The 20,219-nt window shown below is 49.9% G+C and overlaps 3 protein-coding genes across 5 annotated transcripts in view; 1 reads left to right on the plus strand and 2 right to left on the minus strand.

The window, feature by feature from the left end:
• Positions 1-2,273, minus strand: part of Gtf2f1 (general transcription factor IIF subunit 1) — an 8,252-nt gene extending 5,979 nt beyond the window's left edge. The window contains exons 1-4 of one of the 2 annotated variants that reach the window (XM_021186037.2): positions 2,198-2,273; positions 1,937-2,096; positions 1,804-1,850; positions 541-613 (exon numbers count right to left, since the gene is read on the minus strand). In XM_021186037.2, the coding sequence (XP_021041696.1) occupies positions 541-613; positions 1,804-1,850; positions 1,937-1,948 (132 nt within the window). In that variant the 5' untranslated portion in view covers positions 1,949-2,096; positions 2,198-2,273. Of the gene's footprint in view, positions 1-540; positions 614-1,803; positions 1,851-1,936; positions 2,097-2,193 lie in introns of both variants that reach the window. The other variant, XM_021186038.2, reaches the window with a different exon arrangement.
• A 111-nt stretch (positions 2,274-2,384) lies between these two features.
• Positions 2,385-12,875, plus strand: LOC110312445 (adenylate kinase isoenzyme 1). 2 transcript variants are annotated; one of them, XM_021186039.2, is made up of 6 exons: positions 2,385-2,675; positions 3,713-3,912; positions 5,941-6,054; positions 11,207-11,401; positions 11,931-12,057; positions 12,716-12,875. In XM_021186039.2, exons 1-5 carry the CDS (start codon positions 2,615-2,617, stop codon positions 11,997-11,999), a joined length of 639 nt encoding a protein of 212 aa, XP_021041698.1. In that variant the 5' UTR covers positions 2,385-2,614; the 3' UTR covers positions 12,000-12,057; positions 12,716-12,875. The 2 variants fall into 2 exon arrangements, with proteins under 2 accessions (XP_021041698.1, XP_021041699.1); XM_021186040.2 differs by lacking the exon at positions 5,941-6,054.
• Positions 12,876-13,172: 297 nt separating this feature from the next.
• The window catches only part of Khsrp (KH-type splicing regulatory protein), a 10,033-nt gene continuing 2,986 nt past the window's right edge, over positions 13,173-20,219 (minus strand). The window contains 16 exon segments of the mRNA XM_021186042.2: positions 13,173-14,804; positions 14,893-14,970; positions 15,047-15,247; positions 15,334-15,422; positions 15,656-15,740; positions 15,743-16,150; positions 16,445-16,553; positions 16,555-16,650; positions 16,884-16,982; positions 17,068-17,242; positions 17,441-17,498; positions 18,390-18,432; positions 18,434-18,462; positions 18,597-18,646; positions 19,381-19,420; positions 19,522-19,560. Of these exon segments, the coding sequence (XP_021041701.1) occupies positions 14,527-14,804; positions 14,893-14,970; positions 15,047-15,247; positions 15,334-15,422; positions 15,656-15,740; positions 15,743-16,150; positions 16,445-16,553; positions 16,555-16,650; positions 16,884-16,982; positions 17,068-17,242; positions 17,441-17,498; positions 18,390-18,432; positions 18,434-18,462; positions 18,597-18,646; positions 19,381-19,420; positions 19,522-19,560 (1,877 nt within the window). The 3' untranslated portion in view covers positions 13,173-14,526.

The following is a 20,219-nucleotide window of genomic DNA, read 5'->3' on the forward strand; positions in this document are numbered from 1 at the left end:
AAAAAAAAAAAAAAAAAAGACACATTTTATGTGCATTTGTGTTTTCTTGGGTATTGTATCCATGGAGTTACAGAGAGTAGTGAGCTGCCAAATGGCGGTGCTCCAGTAGAAGGCCTCCCACACAGGAGTAGACAGGTGTCACACATTGGAATTGATATTAAAAAAAAAAAAAAAAAAAAAAAAGGACACAGTCTATGTATCGTGGGCTTTACTGTGCAGGCAAGGATGATCTTCAGTTTGAGGTCCTACCCCCTTCCAGCTGGGGATCCAGCTGGGCCTCATATATGCTAGATGCGTGCTCTATTGACTGAACCACATCCTCTGACATGCTTTGCTCTTCTTTTCTTTGGAGATAGGATTTATGTAGCACAAGCTGGTGTAAAACACTCAGTCTTTCTGCCTCAGCCACCAGATGGCTAGAATCACAAATCTGCTGGAGCCACAGGTGTGGGCACCAGCGTTTCAGTAAAGTTATTACTATACACAGTCACCAGCCCAGGGTTAGGTCCCTGCCCCAGCCACCCAGAATCACACACTTACCTGGTTCCAGGTAGCAAAGTTGACTTTATCGGCTGCATTAAAAGCCATTATGTTGTATCTTTTGGCTGTGTTCCTGGAATGGACAAGAAACTATTGATTATTCATTCAACAAATCTATGATTTACACCCTTGGTTGTAGGTAATTCTGGGAACTCATAAAAGACTCCAGAGCAATGGTTCTCAAAGCTCTGACCCTCTAATACATCTCCTCATGCTGTGGTGACCCAATCATAAAATTATTTTTGTTTAGTTCACAACTGTAAGCTATAAATGGTAATGTAAATATCTGTGTTTTCTGATGCAGGTCTTAGGTGACCTGCAAGTTGAGAACCATGCTCTAGTTTTTCAGGGGTTTTGTTTTGTTTTATTTTAAGGAATCAAGATCCATCTCATCCAACCCAACCCCATCAGATAAAGATCTACAGACACCAGGCTCTCTTACAGCATCACATACAGAGAGAGTGAGAGCGAGAGAGAGGAGAGACAAGAGAGAACATTCATACACATAGATAACAATAAATTAAATCTTAAAGGAAAAAAAGGAACCACCGGGCAGTGGTGGCGCACGCCTTTAATCCCAGCACTTGGGAGGCAGAGGCAGGTGGATTTCTGAGTTCGAGGCCAGCCTGGTCTACAAAGTGAGTTCCAGGACAGCCAGGGCTATACAGAGAAACCCTGTCTCGAAAAACCAAAAAAAAAGAAAAAAAAAAAAAAGAAAAAAGGAACCAAAAGTGCGGAGGACCCCTATGTAGAAAGAAGGGCAGGCAGGCAAGGGTCTTAATGGATCTGAGTGTGTTCAAAGCCAGCCTGATCAAACCAGCTGAACTACACAGTAAGACTCTTGTCTTCAAAGGGGGCTGGGTGTGGCTCAGTGGTGGAGTACTTGCCTAGCACGTACCCACCTAAGATAAAGTTAGAAGTTGAGGGACATGGCACTTGGCACAGAAAACAGGATGTATACCACCTGTGATCAGTTTGGGATTTTTCTTTTATTTTGGGACAGGACCTCACTATGTAGCCCTGGCTGTCCTGGAACTCACTATACAGACCTGGCTGGCTGCGAACTCACAGAAATTCTCTTATATCTGCTTCCCGAGTGCTGAGATTAAAGGCAGTCACCATGTCTGGCCTGACCAGTCTGACACAGGACAAAGTCACCGACGCTGACATTAACAACCAAGGGGTAACTGTTACTGTGTCTTGGACGAGGTGGCAGGGGAACACAGGGCCGAGGTTCTGGAGCGTGGGTGGACGGGGACTTACTTGGGGACTCGGACGACGTACTCGGTGACATTCTGGCTGCTGGAGCCCTGCAAGAGAGCAGTAGTCTGTAAGGCGAGGAGAGGGCGCGGGGTCTGTTCTGCGACACCTCTGTCCCCACCTCATTCATACTCACTAGAGCCGCCATGGCCGTTGCTCAAGCTGCTCCCGGTCGGCCTAACGGGATAAACTTCGTTGTGTCCCTCGGCTCCAGGAAAGGGAAGACACCTTTCCTGGTTGTCACGTTAGTGTGATGCTGTGCTTTGGATTTCCAAACCCTTAAGTCTCCGAGAATGCTGGAAGACGAGAAAAAGAGACCTAACTCTCTGCGCATGCGTTAGAGCCTGACCCGGAAGTTGAACTGCCACACCGAGATGAGCGCAGTCGCTGTACCTACTGTGGATCACCAGCTTCGGAGAGAAAGCCACCTTTTGGCGGCGTTCTCTGTTTATATACCACGGAAAAGTCACGTATAGACACGCCCGTCATGACGTCATGACGCAGGCACCGCGGAGCATCCTGGGTAGGGTGGAAATGGCGTCTCCTGGTAGACGCGTCCTCGGTCCTCTTGCGCAAGCGTAAATGTGTCCCAGAAGCGGGAGCGGGGCCGCGTTGCTATGGCAACCGAGGCCCACTCTGTGGGGTGGCTTCTTAGGCTCTTCTGGGGCGGGTCTGAGGTTCCGTTGTCTCTGTGTCCTGGGATCTGGGGATCCTGAGGATCTTGCAAAATGAGTCCCTTGTGACGTAAAGCGGAGCCGGGGACTCGGTGCAGGGTGGAGACAGGGCCCCAGCGTACCCCGGCATTGCGGGCGGGATGGGTCTGTGCGAGTCCACGCTGCCCCAGCTGGGCAGAACTTTGAGGCCCCAGGAGAAGGGTAACGACGTGGGGTGGTTGGTTTACATGGGGCAACGGAAGGGGGAGATGGGCAAGTATCCCCACTACTTGGGGGTGCACACCAACCCTTGCACGGAAGGAACGCATCTGCGCATGCTCCCACCCCACCGTTGGTTGATGCCTTTGGCATATAACTTGAATAGAAGAGCGAGTGTCGGAAATGGAAAGTACTATTCTCCGGGGACCAATCACAGAAAGGGAGCCTACGGGATGCAAAGGAGTTGGTTAAGCAGAGGGGCAAGGGAAGCACAGGCATTGAACTTGAGAGGAATGAGATAGGCTGATTCCATGACTGGCTTTACATAAACTGACTCCACAGATGTGTCTAGTAGCGGAGGCATTCTTTTACGTGCGCCTTAAGTTACAGAGGCTGGCTAGGAAGACCAAAGTGAACTGAAAGGGACAAAGAACGAGGGCTGACTGCGGAGGAGAGGAAAGGGCAGAGAGGTTGTTGGCAGAGAGGTTTTTTTTGTTTTGTTTTTTTTGTTTGTTTTTTTTTTNCAAAGTCCTCAGGAGCTATCACAGAGTTCTTTTATTTTTGTTTTGGTTTTTTTGTTTTGTTTTGTTTTGTTTTTGGGGTTTTGTTTTTTTTGTTTTTTTTGTTTTTTTGATTTTTCGAGACAGGGTTTCTCTGTGTAGTCCTGGAACTCACTCTGTAGACCAGGCTGGCCTCGAACTCAAAAATCCGCCTGCCTCTGCCTCCCAAGTGCTGAGATTAAAGGCGTGCGCCACCACTGCCCGGCGGGCAGGAAGGTTTTATCCCAACTCAGGTTGTGTGATTAGAGGCACATGCAGGCAGCATAGAAAGGGCCGCATGGTGGGCGGAGCAGGGTGCTACTGGGTGAGTTTGAGGGCCCTCTTCTTTATCTGTAAAATGGGGTGATGGAGGCACTAAGGCACTTCATGGAGGTCTGTGCAAATGGCTCAGGAAAATCCCCACAGGGGGATCCTTAAATGTGAGTCTAGGATTTCTTATAAACTTGCACTAGTACCCTCTTTCTTCCCTGAACACCATAGATATCCTGAGGTATCCCCTGATCATCTTTGTGGTGGGGGGGCCCGGCTGCGGGAAAGGGACCCAGTGCAGAAACATGGCTCTGAAATACGGCTTCTACCACGTGGAGCTGGGCCAGCTGCTGCGGGAGGAGGCTCAGAGAAGCACCCAGAGGGGACGGCAGATCCGGGACATCATGCAGAAGGGACTCCTGGTACCTACGGTGAGAGTTCACAGGAGTTCATGGGGTCACTCATGGCTGGACGGAGTCCCCAGGAAGCCAGTGTCTGCTGGCCCAGTGACTGCCTTGCTGCCCTAAGCTGTTCTTCTCTGACAGTGTTGTGGTGATGTAAGAGTTAAGGACACTGGCTGCTCCTGTCCATAAGCTGGGTTTGCTTCCCAGCACCCAAATGACAGCTCACAACCATCTGTTAACTCTATTTCCAGGGTTTCCTGTACTCTCTTCTGGTCTTGCACACATTCACACATACATGTAAGCAAACACTCACAAATAAACAAAAAGGTCACTGGCCTAGCATGCGCGAAGTCCTGGGTCCCATCCCCAGCACTGCAGAAACTGGGTGCATGCTGGGCAAGGCACCCTTGACTACATAGACAGGCCAGTCTGTGCTACGGGCCAGAGATGGCACACTGGGTGAAGACATTTTGCAGCCAAGCCTCACAGCCTGAATTCAACCCCTGAACTGACTCCTGTGAATGAATGGCACATGTGCCATCCTTCCCCAACTAGATAAATGATAAAAGAGAGCCAATAACCTTTTTTTAGATTGAATAAGAGTCTAGCCTGGCCAGGCAGTGGTGACACACATCTTTGATCCCAGCACTCGGGAAAGCAGGGGCAGGAGGATTTCTGTGAGTTCGAGGCCAGCCTGGTCTACAGAGTGAGTTCAAGGACAGCCAGCGACACACAGAAACCCTGTCTTAAACTAGCCCTCCCCCACAAACAAAAGATTCTAGCCTGGGATATGTCAGGGACTATATCAGGCATGGGGGAGGGAGTTACAAGGAAGGAAGGGAGGAAAGGAGAGAGGGAAAAAGAAAGCCAGATGAAGTGACAAACACCTGTTATCCTTGGACCTGGAAGGCTGAGGCAGGAGAATGGGGAATTTGAGGTCAGCCTGGGTTACATAGACCCTATAAATAACTTAAAACAAATCAGCTGCTGTACCCATAAACTGCACACCCACATATTCAGTGGATCCTACCAAAAATGTCCAGGAAGCAAATTGCTGAGAAGGGACATACACAGCAAAGTAGAGACATTTATCTAGAATTAGATTGATGGTGTATCAGGAAATGTAAACTGTCTGGTAGAGTCTTAGAATATCTGATGGGCATAGTAGGACAAGCCTGTTCACTCAGGAAGGTGGAGGCAAGAAGATTGGAAGTTCAGTTCAAGGTCATTGGACTTGGTCATTGGACCTTTCATTCCAACACTCGGGAGGCAGAGGCAAGATATCTGAGTTTAGGGGCTGGTGAGATGGCTCAGTGGGTAAGAGCACCCGACTGCTCTTCCGAAGGTCCAGAGTTCAAATCCCAGCAACCACATGGTGGCTCACAACCATCCGTAATGAGATCTGACGCCCTCTTCTGGTGTGTCTGAAGACAGATACAGTGTACTTACATATAATAATAAATAAATAAATCTTTAAAAAAAAAAGATATCTGAGTTTAAGGACAGTATAAGTTTCCAATGAGCCTGGCTATGTGAAACTCTTTCTCTAAAATAAAGTACGAGGAGTCTTGAGAGCCTAGTTCAGAGAACAAGGGTTTGCCTAGCATTTTGTGCGGCCTTGTGCTCAGTATATGGGTGTATAGGGGTTGGGGGTAAAGCACTCAGGAGGCAGACCAGGGGAGTTTCCATTCAGGGCCAGCTTGGGCTCCATGCCTAGTTGCTGGGGAGGTGGCCCAGCTGCTACAGATACCTAACTGCTCTAGAGACATGGGTTCAGTTCTCAGGTGGCTCTCAATGGCCTGTAAATCCAGCTCCAGGGGGTCCTACATGGCTTCTGGGGCCCCTGCATGCACCTGAAGATATCTACACATAGACATACACACAATCAGAAATGATTTCAAATTGTTTTTAAAAGCATGCAAGCAGAGAGGAAGCCAGTGATTAGGATGCTGGGTGCTGTTTCCCTGTCTTACAGGAGGCCCACAGTGAATGGCCTTCACAGTCCCTGGCCTTTTTGGAGGGGTGGATCCTGAGTCCATGCCCTTTCCTCCCCAGGGTTTGATTCTGGACATGATCAGTGACAACTTGTTGTCTTATCCAAAGATCCGCGGCTTCCTCATCGATGGCTTCCCCAGAGAGCTGGAACAGGCCAAAGAGTTTGAGCGGATTGTGAGTGACCTGATCGCCTATAGCCAGAGCGCCCTTCAGGGTGTGCGCTACCTGAATGGAGGTTTCAGACCACCCTCTCCCTACTCTCCATAGAACCCTAGTGGATGGATATGGGAGGACCTGAGGCTGGGAGATAGGACCTTCCTTCCTTCCTCTCCTCCCTCTTCTCCTGATCCCCACCCCCATCTCCTTCAGATTTCATATAGCCTAGGCTGGTCTCAAACTCCATAACATAGGAGAGGCTGACCTTGAACTCCTACTCTTCCTGCCTCCACCTGTGGGGGCTAAGATGGCAGAGATGAACCACCACACCTAGTTTATATGCTGAGGATGGACGCCAGGGCTTCAGGCATGCTGGGCAAGCCGTCTACCTACTGTGCTCTATGCAGCCTGCACATACGATTTCTTTTCTGCATTAGTAATGGTCAGAAACTGAGCATGGAGGTACATGCCTGTCACCCCAGCACTGGGATCCTGTGAGGCAGGAGGATTGTGATTTCTTAGGCCAGCCTAAGCTACATTTGGAGTTCAGCTGGGAACTCCATTAAAAAAAAAAGACCCTGTTTTAAACAAACAATACATATTGAACAGCCCCTCATGCTGGCTGACTTCTGGCCGCCACACTCACACACACATGCATGAAGAGATTGGGATGCAGATGAAAGATTCCAGAGGGTGAATTTATCCATGCAGAGTGTTGCCAATGGGCATAGGAAACATTCACACTGCTGTTGCCATGGGGATGTGCAGGACCAACATTACCAAGCTAGTAGGGTTTATGGGAAGCTGAGAGCTGTGTTGCAGAAGCTGCCCCCCAACTCCCACCTTGCTTAAATATTGGTCACAATTTCTTAAAATGTGAAACTGTGTAACCCAAGGGGAACTGTGAGCTGAGCTGGGAGTCAGGGTGGAGTAGTAGCCTCAGTTCCCAGAGTGTTCCATGTAGCCCTGGCTAGCCTCCATCTCTAAGTATCTAAGGATGACCCTGAGCTGAGAATGCTCCTGCCTCCACCTCCTTGGTGCCGGGATAATAGAAGTGAGACAGCACTGTCCCGCTGGCTTCTTTCTGTTTTGTGCTGTCTACCACAGATATGCCTGGTGTCCTTAAAGCCTAGGTGTGAACATGGCATCAGATCCCCTGGAACTGGACTTAGAATGGTTGTGAGCCATCATGTATATGCTGGGAATCAAATCTAGGTCCTCTCCAAGAACAGGTACTCTATCACCAAGCCATGCAGCAGTCCTAACTATGCACTGAACGTGGGTACATGGGTGCACTCTATAATACCCACAGAACTTTTTTTTTTTTGAGGCGGGGTTTCCTTGTGTAGCCCTGGCTCTATAACTGACTCCATAAACCAGGCTGGGCTTGAACTCAGAGATCCACCTGCCCCTGCCTTCTAGTGTTGGCATTAAAGGTGTGTGCCACCACTGCCTAGCTGGTTTTTGTTTTTTAAGTGAGAGTCTGGGGTGTGGTTCAGGGATGCGTTCTGTGGACACTTTGCTTTCTTGGGTTGTGAGATGCATATGGATGTGCTGGTCCTGGCTCATAACCAGTCCCATATCCAAACATGTAATGAAGCTCGAGCTGAAAGCAGTGGGCGGGGCCTGCTAGAGTTCTCAGCAGGAAATGGGCCTGAGGACAGGAGAGATCTGACACCTGCAGCGTGTTCTCTACCTCCACACAAGCACTAACATGTCATAACATGTGTGACACAGGCAGAGTAAATATATGGAAGTAAATACATTTAGTAAAGGAAGAAATTTGCACCTGTATTGAACACATAGAAATTTGCTTTGACAATAAGCACTGTGGCTATTCTGTCAGGTGCTCTGAATCACCTACAGGCAAAGTGTGGAGGATATGGGCAGCTTTGGGCAATTACAGAACCAGTGTCAAGTAGATTCTCTTATCCAGGGTGTCTGAGCAATGTGGACAACTAACTAGAGGTTATAAGGAAATCCCTGTCTGCCAGCATGGAGCCTATGGTCTCCATTCTGCATTCTATGAGGAAGTGTACAGGACAAGCATCATTATATAAAACAGAGCTAGGGGCTGGTGAGATGGCTCAGCAGTTAAGAGCATGGACTGCTTTCCCAAAGGTCCTGAGTTCAAATCTCAGCAACCACATAGTGGCTAACATGTGTAATGAGATCAGTAATGAGATCTGATGCCCTCTTCTGGTGTGTCTGAAGACAGTTATAGTGTATTTAATATAACAATAAATAAATCTTTAGGGCTGGCAAGATGGCTCAGCAGGTAAGAGCACTGACTGCTCTTCAGAAGGTTCAAATCCCAGTAACCACATGGTAGCTCACAACCATCCATAATGAGATCTGACGCCCTCTTCTGGTGCATCTGAAGTCAGCTACAGTGAACTTATGTATAATAATAACTAAATCCTTAAAGAAAATATTTAGGAGCCGGGTGTGGCACACGCCTTTAATCCCAGCACTTGGGAGGCAGAGACAGGTGGATTTCTGAGTTCGAGGCCAGCCTGGTCCACAAAGTGAGTTCCAGGACAGCCAGGACTATACAGAGAAACCCTGTCTCGGAAAACAAAACAAAACAAAAACAAAACAAAACAAAACAAAACAAAACAAAACAAAACAAAACAAAAACCAAAAAAATATTTAGGGCTGGAAAGATGGCTAAGGGCACTGACTGCTCTTCCAAAGGTCCTGAGTTCAATTCCTAGCAACCACATGGTAGCTCACAACCATCTGTAATGGGATCTGATGCCCTCTTCTGGTGTGTCTGAAGACAGTGACAGTATACTCATATACATAAAATAAATAAATCTTTAAAAAATGTTTAAAAAATAAATCTTAAAAAAAAAAAAAAAACCAGGGCTGGACATGGTGGCATCCACCTTTAGTCCCAGCATTCAGGAGGCAGAGGCAGGTGGATCTCTTTGACTTTAAGGCCAGCCTGGTCCACAAAGTTCTAGGGTAGCTAGAGCTACACAGAGAAGACTCCCTGCTTTAAAATAAGATGGAAAAAAAGAGGAAGCAAAAGAAAGGGAGGAAGTATAACTGGAAAAATGACTCAGTAGTTAAGAGCACTCAGTGATCTTCCAGGAGACCTGAGTTCAATTTCCAGCACCCACTTGGTAGCTCCACGGGCACCTCCTGCTTTTGGCCTCTGTGAGCACCAGCACTCTTGTGTACCACACACCTATACATATAAAATCTTGGCGGGGCAGTGATGGCACACGCCTTTTATCCCAGCACTTGGAAGGCAGAGGCAGGCAGATTTCTGAGCTCAAGGCCAGCCTGGTCTACAGAGTGAGTTCCAGGACAGCCAGGGCTACACAGAGAAATTTTGTCTTGAAGACCAAAAAACCAACCAAACAAACAAAAAGTTAAAAAAGGATGAAGGGAGGCCAGCAGATAAAAATGCTTGCTGCTAAACCTGACAACCACATGTTCTCTCCCTGGAATCCACCTAAAGATGGAAGAGAGCAGACTTCCACAAAGTTATCCTTTGACTTTCACACATGCCTCCCCTCCTTCCAAGAATAAAAGAAAAAGGATGAGATATCAGAACCAGACATGCAGGTGTCACAGCTGTCGGAGGTCCAGGCAGCAGGTGACTTTGCTGCCAGTAGGGAGAGACCATTGGAGGGAGGGGGAGAGAACCTTCAGGCTCTAACATGCATTGCCCACCACTGCAAATCAAGCCTCAGTTTGGATGGGACTAGGCTCACAGGATAGAATAGTCACCTCCCATAGTTGAAGCCCTTGGTTTCATCCATCCCCAGGGCTTAGAAGTGAAATCCCATTTGTGTCAGCTCAAATGTGAGGTAAGGGACTTTGGTGGTGTCCCTGACCCCATTGGAAGCAAGAGACCAAGCATGGTGGTACACACCCTTCATCCCAGCACTGAAACTGGGGAGGTGAACAATCAGGAACTCAGGGTCATCCTGGGCTTCATGAGACCCTGTCCAAGAAAGAGGTGGATCTCTGAGTTCCAGGCCAGCTTGGTCTACATGAACAATTTCAGGACTGTATAGTGAGACCCTCTCCATAAAAGGAAAAAAGGGGGAGGGGAGGGAACTAAAAGGATTTATGGTATCAGCACACAGGATGCTGAGGCAGGAGGGATGTTTGAGGCTAGATTTGAGTATTTAAAATGATCTGGTCTGGCCTGGTCTACAGAGTTCCAGGACAGCCAGGGCTACACAGAGTAACCCTGTCTTGAAAAACGAGAAAAAAAAAAAAAAAAAAAAAAAGATCTGGTCTGTATATAAATAAGAAAATGAATAATTTTCTTATATTTATATATATATATATCTTATATATATTTCTTATATATATATACACAGTAAATAAGAATATAGTAAATAGAATATAGTAAATAAGAAAAATGAAAAAGAACATATCTAGTGTGGCTGTACACACCTGTAACTCCAGCATCTGGCATCAGAGGCAGGAGGATCAGGAGTTCCATGACAGCTGAGGTGAAAAAAGTAAACCAAGGGGTACAGGATATGGCTAGGTCAGCAAAGTGCGAACCCTGCAAGTATGTGAGCCTGAGTTCCATCCCCAGAGCCACATAGAATGCTGGGTGTGTTGTATATGCTTGATCTGATCCCTGAAGCTTACTGGTCAGCCAGCCTAGTCTACGTGTAGTTTCAGGCCAGTGAAAGACCCTTCCTCAAAAACAAGGTTGCAGGCTGGGGAGATGGCTCAGCAGTCAGGAGCATCTATTGTGCCAGGCATGGTGGCATTCACCTTCAATTCAAGCACTGGGGAGGAGGAGGGAGGCAGGTCTTTGCAAGTTCAAGGCCCTGTCTCGAAACAAAACAAAACAAAAACCCAACAGAAGTAGTTCCATAGACCAGGCTGGGCTTTAAACTCAGATCTTCCTGCCTTGCCTCCAGGGTGCTGGAATTAAAGGCATGCGCCAACTATACTTGGTTCAAAAGTGTTTTAAGAGTGTATATTGCTGTTTGCAGAGGACTTGAGTTCAGTTCTTAGCATCCATGTAGGCAGCTCACTACCACCTCTACTCCAGCTCCCAGGGACCTGATGTCCTCTTCTGGCCTCCACAGACACTTTACAAATTCATGATGTCTCCCCAGCCTCATGGCCTCTGGGGGAATGGATGCAAGACTCTCTACTCAGGGTTCTGTTGGTTGCTGCCTAGGTGGGCAGGGCCCCCAACATAGTCATAGTGTTTGACTGCTCCATGGAGACCATGGTGCGCAGAGTGCTACGACGAGGACAGGTGGAGCACCGGGCAGATGATTCAGAGCCGGCCATCCGCAAGCGCCTAGAGACGCACTACACCCTATGTGAGCCTGTCCTGACCTTTTACCAGCAAAAGAACCTTCTACGACATGTGGGTACCTAGAAGTGAGCCCCAAGCCCCATTTAGTGAGCTTGGAGTTTGCAGCTTTGTTCAGTATGAAATGGTGGGTGAGGGAATTCCATCTCCTTAGGATGGCACAGGCTGAGGCCTCACATAGCCCAGGCAGGCCTTGAACTCATGAAATCCTCTTATCTCCGTCCTGAGCTCTAAGATGACAGGTGTGAGCCAGTGAATGTGCTTCCAGTTTCTGAAAGCTACAATAGGGTCCCCAACTGCCACCTGTGAAGCTCTGGGTCTGGCTCAGTACACGCTGGGGTGGTTAGTGTCAGTGGAAGGGAGATGAGGGACTCTGGTGGTATCCTTGTCCTTATGGGAAACAAACATGGGAGACTGTATTCTATTCTGATCCCTGGACCCATGGGTTCTCTCTCCATGGCTCACTCCTGCCCCATCCCCAAACCCAGTATACAGCAAACCTGCCTGTATCCGGGCTTGCCTCAATGGGCTGATGGAGCATAGCTCTTGTCATGAGCTGCATCTTTGATCTTGTCTTCTTTAGATACTGGCCGAAGAAGCTCCTGAAAGCATCTTTGCCAAGTGCTGTTCCGTCATTGAGAGTCTGTTGTGAGCTAGGTAGGACTGGGCCAACATCTGGCCTACCACACAGCAAAGAACCCAGACCTGAGGTGAGTCCTTGGCACTAACAGGGCAGACAGGTACCTAGAACAGCTGGAGGGAAACTAACTTCACCTGTAAGTGGCAGCTGCTACTGCATCATGTGCACTCTGGAAATTATTCTAGCAAGGCATGATTTTCACAGTTTAGGGCAGCTTTGGAGAATGGAGTCTCATTTCTGCTGTCCTACAAGCTCTCCATCTGGCTTTGGGGCTAGCACTTTTCACCTGTTATGCCATCTCCCTGGCTGATTCTGATCAGAGAAGGAACTTTACAGGCTGCCACACTGCTCAAACCCCCTGGCACTGTCCACTTTGTCCTGGCCTGGGCATCGCTCACCCAGACCAGGCCTCTCCTTTCCACCCACACTCGTCAGGCCTGTACTCCCAATGGGATGCTTCCATGAGGCAACCCTTAGTGACAAGTGTGGTCACATCCATGGGAACATGAGCCCCAGGGACCCTCCTCAGTGCCTGGTTCCTCAGGTCCCAAAGGCAAAGTGCAGAGACAACTGGGTAGGGCTCCCTGAAAGATAGGTGGTTTCAGGGCCTGCACCCCACTCCATCCTCTCTAGCCCATGCATTGAAAAGGAAGGTCAGGAAAGCATGTGCCTGCAAGCTGTTCTCTGTCTAAAACTAAGACAAAATCCCCACAACTTCTCATCCCCAGGGTTACGCTTATAACAACTAGGAAAAAGCAGCATACATCTGCTTCAGAAGCCTACTTGAAGGGCAGGGGAGACAGACCGACAGATCACAGCCAGCAGGACAAAGGGAGGTTTTTGATACCATTTATTTGTGAAGTTAAAAACGAGCGATAAAAAGTAAAAACTGCCATACAATTTTTTTGTTTTGTTCTCATTTTTTTTTCTCAGTTTATCTCATCTTCAACAGATGACAACGTACCAGGCCAGTCCTGGGGTTGGGGTGGGTATAAGGAGGAGCCAGGGAAGAGCGGGGGTAGGGAGAAAGAGAGAGACAGAGAGAGATGGGCAGGGCAGGAGGGGCCTATGACACCCACACCTGGTCCAAGGAATGTTCCAACTCTAACTAAAAAAAAAAAGAAAAGAAAAAAAAAAAAAAAAAAAAAAGAAAAAGAAAAAGAAAAAAGAAAAAGAAAAAAAAAGAAAAAAAGAGATAGCAATAGTGACTGTTTCTTTCCTTTTAAAAAGTTTATTTAAAAACAAGAATAGGGCCCCAGACAGTAGGGAGATAGTGAACCGCTTCCCTCAGAGGGTGGGCTCGGAGGCTGGGGGAATAGAGATTTATATATTTCTATACATATATCATTTTATAGGTTTTGTTCTGCTCTTTGTGATTTAATTTTTAAACTTTTTTTGGGGGGGCGGGACAGAGGTTAAATTCTTGCTATTTTCTAAGGCTGGCTCAACATGAAGGATCCCGATTTTGGAAAGGAAAAAGATGAGACACACAGAATGAGAGAGGGAGCGCCTCGGCATGAAGGGGATCCCCAGCCCCCTAGGCAGCCGCTGCTCTCTCGCCAAACCAATCAAATATAGAAACCAATAAAAGAAGCCCCCAAATGGAACAAAAATGGAGGAAAAAAATATTTTCACAGATGAAGTTCATATNCATTTGCTTCATTTGCCTGCAGAGAGGGAGAGACAGGAATGGTCATGGCAGGAGGGCGGCCTGGCTACAGGAGGCTGCAACTCCAGGCAGTGGGCCAAGAGGCCGGGCCCAAGCCCCCACAGGCTAAGCAGGGGGCTGTGACTGTCTGTCTTGGGGACTCCACTGGCCGGACTGCTCCTTGGTGGAGGAGAAGCAGGAGGAAGAGGAAGAGGAGGAGTAGTCTGCAGCAGAAGCCAGAGGTGTGGAAGAGGGCACACAGGGGAGAAGTGCCAGGGGGGAGGGGGACAGAGGAGGGAGGCGGCGGCTCGGCGTCACAACATTCAGATCATGGTGTCCCCACAACACCCCTGTGAGGTAGGTTGGAAGGTGGCAACGATCGTCATGCCCACTTCACAGACAAGACCGGGACACAGAGGCAAGCACACAAGAGATGGCCTTGCCAGGCAGGGAGGGCCCAGTCCCCTCAATGGGCTCCCCTCCATCCCAGCAGAGCCAGGGCCNCCTGCAACACACAGTTACTTGGACATGGGGGATAAAGATGGTGGGAAAAAAAAAAAAAGAATTAAAAAAAAGAACAAAACCCAAAATAGTGATGCTGAGAAGGGGGAAAAAAAATAGACATTTTCTTCCCAAGTGGCCAGATTTTGAGCGAGCAGGTTCAGCAACCGGTGTGGCACCCAGCACAGTCCCCACATCCTGCCCCCACCCGGGACACCCCAGCAGTTCAGAGTTCCACCTTTGCGGCCGGTGCCCCCAGCACCCGACAACGTCGCACCGACAGTGGCTACTGGAGGAGCCTCTTCCGTAAGCCTCTGCACCCATCGAGCGCTTCCCAGTGGCGGGGCTGCGGGGCTCTGGGAGACTCTGGCCACGAGCCCGAGGCTGGCATCAAGGGCACACCCCGCAGGGGAAAGGGTTTCCGGCGCTACCCACTAAGGCAGGATGGACGGTGGCCGGGGGTTGGAAGGAGAAAGGAGGAGGAGGAGGGTGGCAGTTCCCACTTGCCTGCTGCTGTCCCTGCTGGGTGGGAGGTGGCTGTGGGCCACCAGGGCCTGGGGTCTGTCCGTAGTAAGCAGCCTGCTGTCTGTAATACTCAGCCCAGGCAGCACTGTAATCAGGCTGGGAGCCAGGGGGTGCTCCAGGACCCCCACCAGTGGCCACTTGTGCTGTGGGCACAGAGAGGATCATGAGTGGCTGGCAGAAGAACCTACCCCTGACCCAGCAGCCCCACCCCATCCCTACCCAGCAGCTTACCTTGCTTCTTGTAGTACTCCTCCCAGGCCTTGGTGTAGTCCTGCTGTGGGGGTGCCCCAGGCTGCTGGGGCTGCTGGCCTGAGGAACAGGGTAGGGTGTCAGGGTAGTTGGACCCTATGCAGAAAACCCCACTGCTTCCCAGCACTGAACTTACCAATTTTTTTGTAATACTCTTCCCAAGCCTTGGTGTAGTCTGATTGGCCAGTGGGTGGAGGCTGGGGGGGCTCCCCCTGTGCAGGTGGGGCTGCAGGGGCTGGGGCAGGGCCTGGCACGGGACCTGGGGGTTGCTGGTAGTAGTGAGAGTAGTAGGCAGCCCAGGCAGCATTAGGATCTGTAGCCGCTGCAGCAGCTTTGTCTACAGGAAAAGATGTTGGTTGAAGAAGGGCACAGTAGTTGGCCTGGTGTCACCCCCCAAATTTCCTATGTGGTGCTGACACTTACTTGGGTCGTGAGGGGCAGGTGGTTGCCACTGGGGGTAGGTATTGCCCCAGCCCTGAGGCGGGTACTGGTGAGGAGGGGGACCAGCAGCACTGCAGGGGAGGAGAGAAGTGGCCATGAGAACTGGTTCAAGGGTGTGAAAACCAAAGTCCTTACCAATACCCGAAAGCTGGGGCTGACATAAAACCAAGACCAAGGTCAAAGGCAGTAGAGTCTCATGGCACCTGTCACACTGGGCTGCACACAGTCCAGTTAGAAAGGGCCTGTCCCTCTTTTTCCAGGCCCCACAACACTAAACACAACCCAGGAGCCAAGGAGTACTCACTGTGGGGGTGCCCCTGGAGGCCCCTGGTTGAAGGGTCCAGGGTTGAAAGGCCCCATGGGTCTAGCAGGGCCTGGTCCAGGGCCTGACCCTCTATCTTCTCCTCAATGAGCTGCTTTGCATGGTCAATCTGCTGGGGCGATCCCCGGATCACAAACAACTTGAAATTGGGGTCCCTGTTGGGCTGCAGCTGCCGAGATATTTCCACAAAGGCGCCTGTCTGCTGGTTAATGGCCTTCACATTCTCCCTGTCTCTGCCAATGACCAGCCCACACTTATGGGTAGGAATGGAGAAAGTCATCTCCCCTCCAGGAGGGCCCCAGTTGCCTTGGCCTCGGCCCCGGCCCCTGCCCCCAGGGGGCATGCCAGGGGCCCCTGGAGGACCCGGGGGCCCACTCCGAAGACTCTGGAGGAGGTCATTGATGATCCGGGCTGCATGTTCACACCGATCTGGAGGCCCCATGATGTGAGCAATCTTCTCAGGGCCGGTCCCATCATCTGACATCCACACCAAGAAACAGATTACTCAAAGCAAAGCCAGCGCCCTCAGAGATCAGTTCCTCGGATTTGCTGACTCCATGTGAACAGGCAGGAAGCTTGTCCATACTCAGCGTAACAACTTGAACATCCTCCCACCTTCAAGTCCGCAGAACTAACTAAGCAATCTTAGAGAAACTGATTCCAGAAAAGCAACTGACAAGAACTGGGCACCAAACCTCTGCAGGCACTGAGGACCTGCAAGAGCTGGGGGGTGGCACCAGTGCCTGAACCAAGGTGGCACCCACCCCTCACCTTGCTTGAACTGGATGCGCACACCGGCATCATTCTGGATCTTCTTGATCATTTCTCCACTCCGGCCAATGACTACACCAACTGAATGCCTGGGTACAGGCACATCAATCAATGCCTCCACCAACCCCAGATCCGTATTCATTGAGGTCCCCAAAGCCACCTTGATCACGTTCTTGCAGGATGTCCATCACCATCTCGCAGGCTTGCTGTGAACATACCACACTGAGCAGTGGGATCAGGCAAGTATGCTGCCACTGTACCCATCTCCTGGTACCACCTGTGAGGGTCTCCCATATCCCCAGGGAGCTGCAAAATGCCTTACAGAGCTTTTCACCCTGGGCAAGAGGCTGAAGGGCTTAGAGGGAGGCTACTGCTGGCAATAGCCAGGCAAGACTGGACAGAAAAGCCTTCCCAGAGTCCATGCTTTCTGGGAGCTCACCTGTACTTTGTATGGGTCCCCGATAATCCGCAGTGGCTTGTCCACATTTGTGTTCTGGGAGCCATNCTGAATTAAAATCATCTTCACCCCAGCCCGCTCCTGCAATGTAAGTGCCTGTCAGAGGCAGTCTTGAGGATGCTGGAGAATGTGGGGACAAGTGCTTTGGTCTGTTGCCAACACACACCTGCAGCTGCTTGATGGTCTCTCCACCTTTACCAATGACCAGGCCAGCTTTGCCAGCAGGGATCATGATCTCCTGCACTGTGCCATTCTGACCCCCATTGGCGTTGTCGTGGAACTGTCCTGGGGGGCCCCCACGGCCCCGAGACACGATGTCATCCAGCATCATCTTTGCCTTTCTGGAAAGTTAATAAGGTAGCCCTCAGCGTGTGCACTCAGCTGAGCTATCTGGTGGGTGCACAGGACCTGGGGCTGTTCAAGATTGAGAAGTGGGTGTCAAATTATCCACAAAGATCTAGGGAGAAGTCTGGTGGGAAGGACACACATAGGTGTCACTAACTCCTGTAGCAAACTAGGAAACCCAGCTGAGGACTTACTGGACAGACTCAGGTGCTCCAGTCAGAGACCTGCTGCACTCAGGGAGGCCACCACTATCTGCGGAGAAGAAGAGGGGCTCAATGCAGAGAGGTTCTGCTGCAGCAGGAACAGGAAACTTCCAGAACAGCCTGCAGCCCTCTTCTACAAATCATTTCACCCTTGCTATGACACGCTAGGAAGACTGCTTCTCTAAAATCCAGTGGGGGAAGACAGAACTTGGGAGGGAGACATGCAGAGGCCAAAGCAAGAGGACTGATAGTGAAGAAAGGGGAGACTCCAGAAATCAGCTCAGGATTACTTTTTTTTTTTTTTCCCCGGTTTCCCGAAACAGGGTTTCTCTGTGTAGCCCTGGCTGTCCTGGAACTCACTTTGTAGATCAGACTGTCCTCGAACTCAGAAATCTGCCTGCCTCTGCCTCCAGAGTGCAGGGATTAAAGGCGTGCACTACCACGCCCGACTCAGGATTACTCTTTTTATTTTTTTCAGGATTACTCTTAACAGCACCAAGGAGCCTGGCTCAAATCTAAAGGGACCCCCATGTACACGTCCCACAGGAGCAGACCAAGCAGCCGGAAAGCCTGCCATTCTGCTTCCTGCAGCACTGAGAGGTGACACCATAGAGCCTGCCACCTGGAAAAGTGGTGCCTTTGCGCCCATGCCCACATTCCTCTAGACCATCCCAAATGCAAAGAGGAAAAACAAGGGCAGGGACATGGCTCAGGGAGCAGAGGTGCTGATAACCTAAATACAGTATCTGGATTCCATGGCAGGGGGAGAGCTAACCTCTGACCTCCACGTGTGTGCCATGATAAGTGCTCACCCCACACATTACAAAAATACACAAGAAGTATTTCCACTGTGGCCTCTGTATTTATGCAGGAGATATCCACACAACAGAGCCAGCTTTGCCCTGGGGTCCCAGGCAACTTTACAGATGGAGGGTCATACCTGGTGAGATCTGAACTTTGCAGCTTGAGTCCTGCTGGATTTTTGTTTATCTGCTCACCACCTCTGCCAATGACTGAGCAGAAAGAAAAAAAAGGTGAAGGCTGAATAAAGACACCCAGACCAAGGCTCCCCACCAGTAGTCCCTTGGAAACCCCCTTGACCAGAGGCTCTTAGGCCCCCACCCTCATCAAGGGGACCCACACTCACTCAAGCCCACCATGCCATCCGGAACCCTATACTCTTCTGTCATTGAGGTCCTGTGGGAAAAGACACTTAATGTCAGCCTCCAGCTAGAGAAGAGACCACACAGCTTTCCTGGAAATAAAGGCCCGGTAGCCCTTTGAAGCTCCAGGCTTTTTGCTGCACACCCTGCTACTACATCAAGAACAATGGCTTCAGGGCCAGAGAGTCTAGAAGTGGCCCATGGCAATCCCATTTCCTTAGGTAAGAACACTTGAATTTGGTTTTGGAGTCAGAACTCCATATAGCTCAGGATGGCTTTTGAATTCCTGATCCCCCTGCCTTAACCTAACCTCCCACATGGTTGCCTGGTTTTTTGTTTGTTCTGAGGCAGGATATTTGGGAGGGAATCCAGGGTGAGTGCTCCATTGACCGTTTTATTGAAGTTACAGCTTCCTTACCTTGTACAATTTCATACCACACTGACAGTCCACATATCAGTAAAAAGGGGGCTTGTCACATAGTTCACCTCATTCTCCAGTTAGTATCTATTGTATTTCATGAAACTACAAACTCATTCAAAGAAAACCAGTAGCCTATCTCAACAACCTAGTCATATTCACCCCAGGCCATCTGTGGCAGCCAGACAACAGCATCCTCCACAGGTTCTAATCACCCTGGGAACATTTGACTACTCAGCCAGTGATGAACCACATTGTTACAGTAGCCACAATCTACCCCCCCCCCCCAAACACTCATGGACACGAGTGCACCCTTTTCCCCGCCCACCAGCATCCCTGGCTCCGCTTACCTGGGGGGAGGATGGATGGGTCCCAGTTGAGAACCAATCGCTGGGAAAAGAAATCCAAAGCAGAGGCTAGATTAGCATCTATCTGGGCTCCCCAACCCCAACCCATGATGCCCCCTGTTTGCACACACCCAGTGGACTTACAGTCTCCCTGGGAAGCCAGTTTCTTGCTGTCTGGCTGGTCTGTGGATGAGAGAGTCTGTCAGATGTGACACCACCCACCTGCACCGCCTCAACCCCAAAGCTGGTGCAGCATGTTCTAGGCATAGTCACCACCATTACCACATGACAGCTGAGATGGAGGGTTAGAAGGTGCTGGCCCAGAAAGGGGCAACATGCCCAAGTCATTCACCACCTCAGAGTGACAAAGCTCACTTTTTCTTTTTCTTTTGAGACAGGGTTTCTCTGTGTAGTCCTGGCTGTCCTGGAACTCACTGTGTAGGCCAGGCTGGCCTTGAACTCAGAAATCTGCCTGCCTCTGCCTCCCAAGTGCTGGGATTAAAGGCCGTGCACCACCACCACCCGGCTGACAAAGTTCACTTTTAACACATAAACATTAACATCACAGGGTCCTCTTCCAGATTAGAGTCAGACTTGCCCAGGAAACAAATGTCCTGCTTAACAGCTACCTGTGCCCTGTGTTGGTCTGTAACAGGGAAGGAGCAATCTTACCTACCACTCTTCCTGTCACAATCGACCTGCCCTTCTCTCGCTATCTGGTACTTTTTTCTTCTTTTTTTTCTGGTTTTTTTTTTTTTTTTTTTTTTGAGACAGGGTTTCTCTGTATAGCCCTGGCTGTCCTGGAACTCACTTTGTAGACCAGGCTGGCCTCGAATTCAGAA

Source organism: Mus caroli, chromosome 17, assembly GCF_900094665.2.
Source record: "Mus caroli chromosome 17, CAROLI_EIJ_v1.1, whole genome shotgun sequence".
NCBI classification, from domain to species: domain Eukaryota; kingdom Metazoa; phylum Chordata; class Mammalia; order Rodentia; family Muridae; genus Mus; species Mus caroli.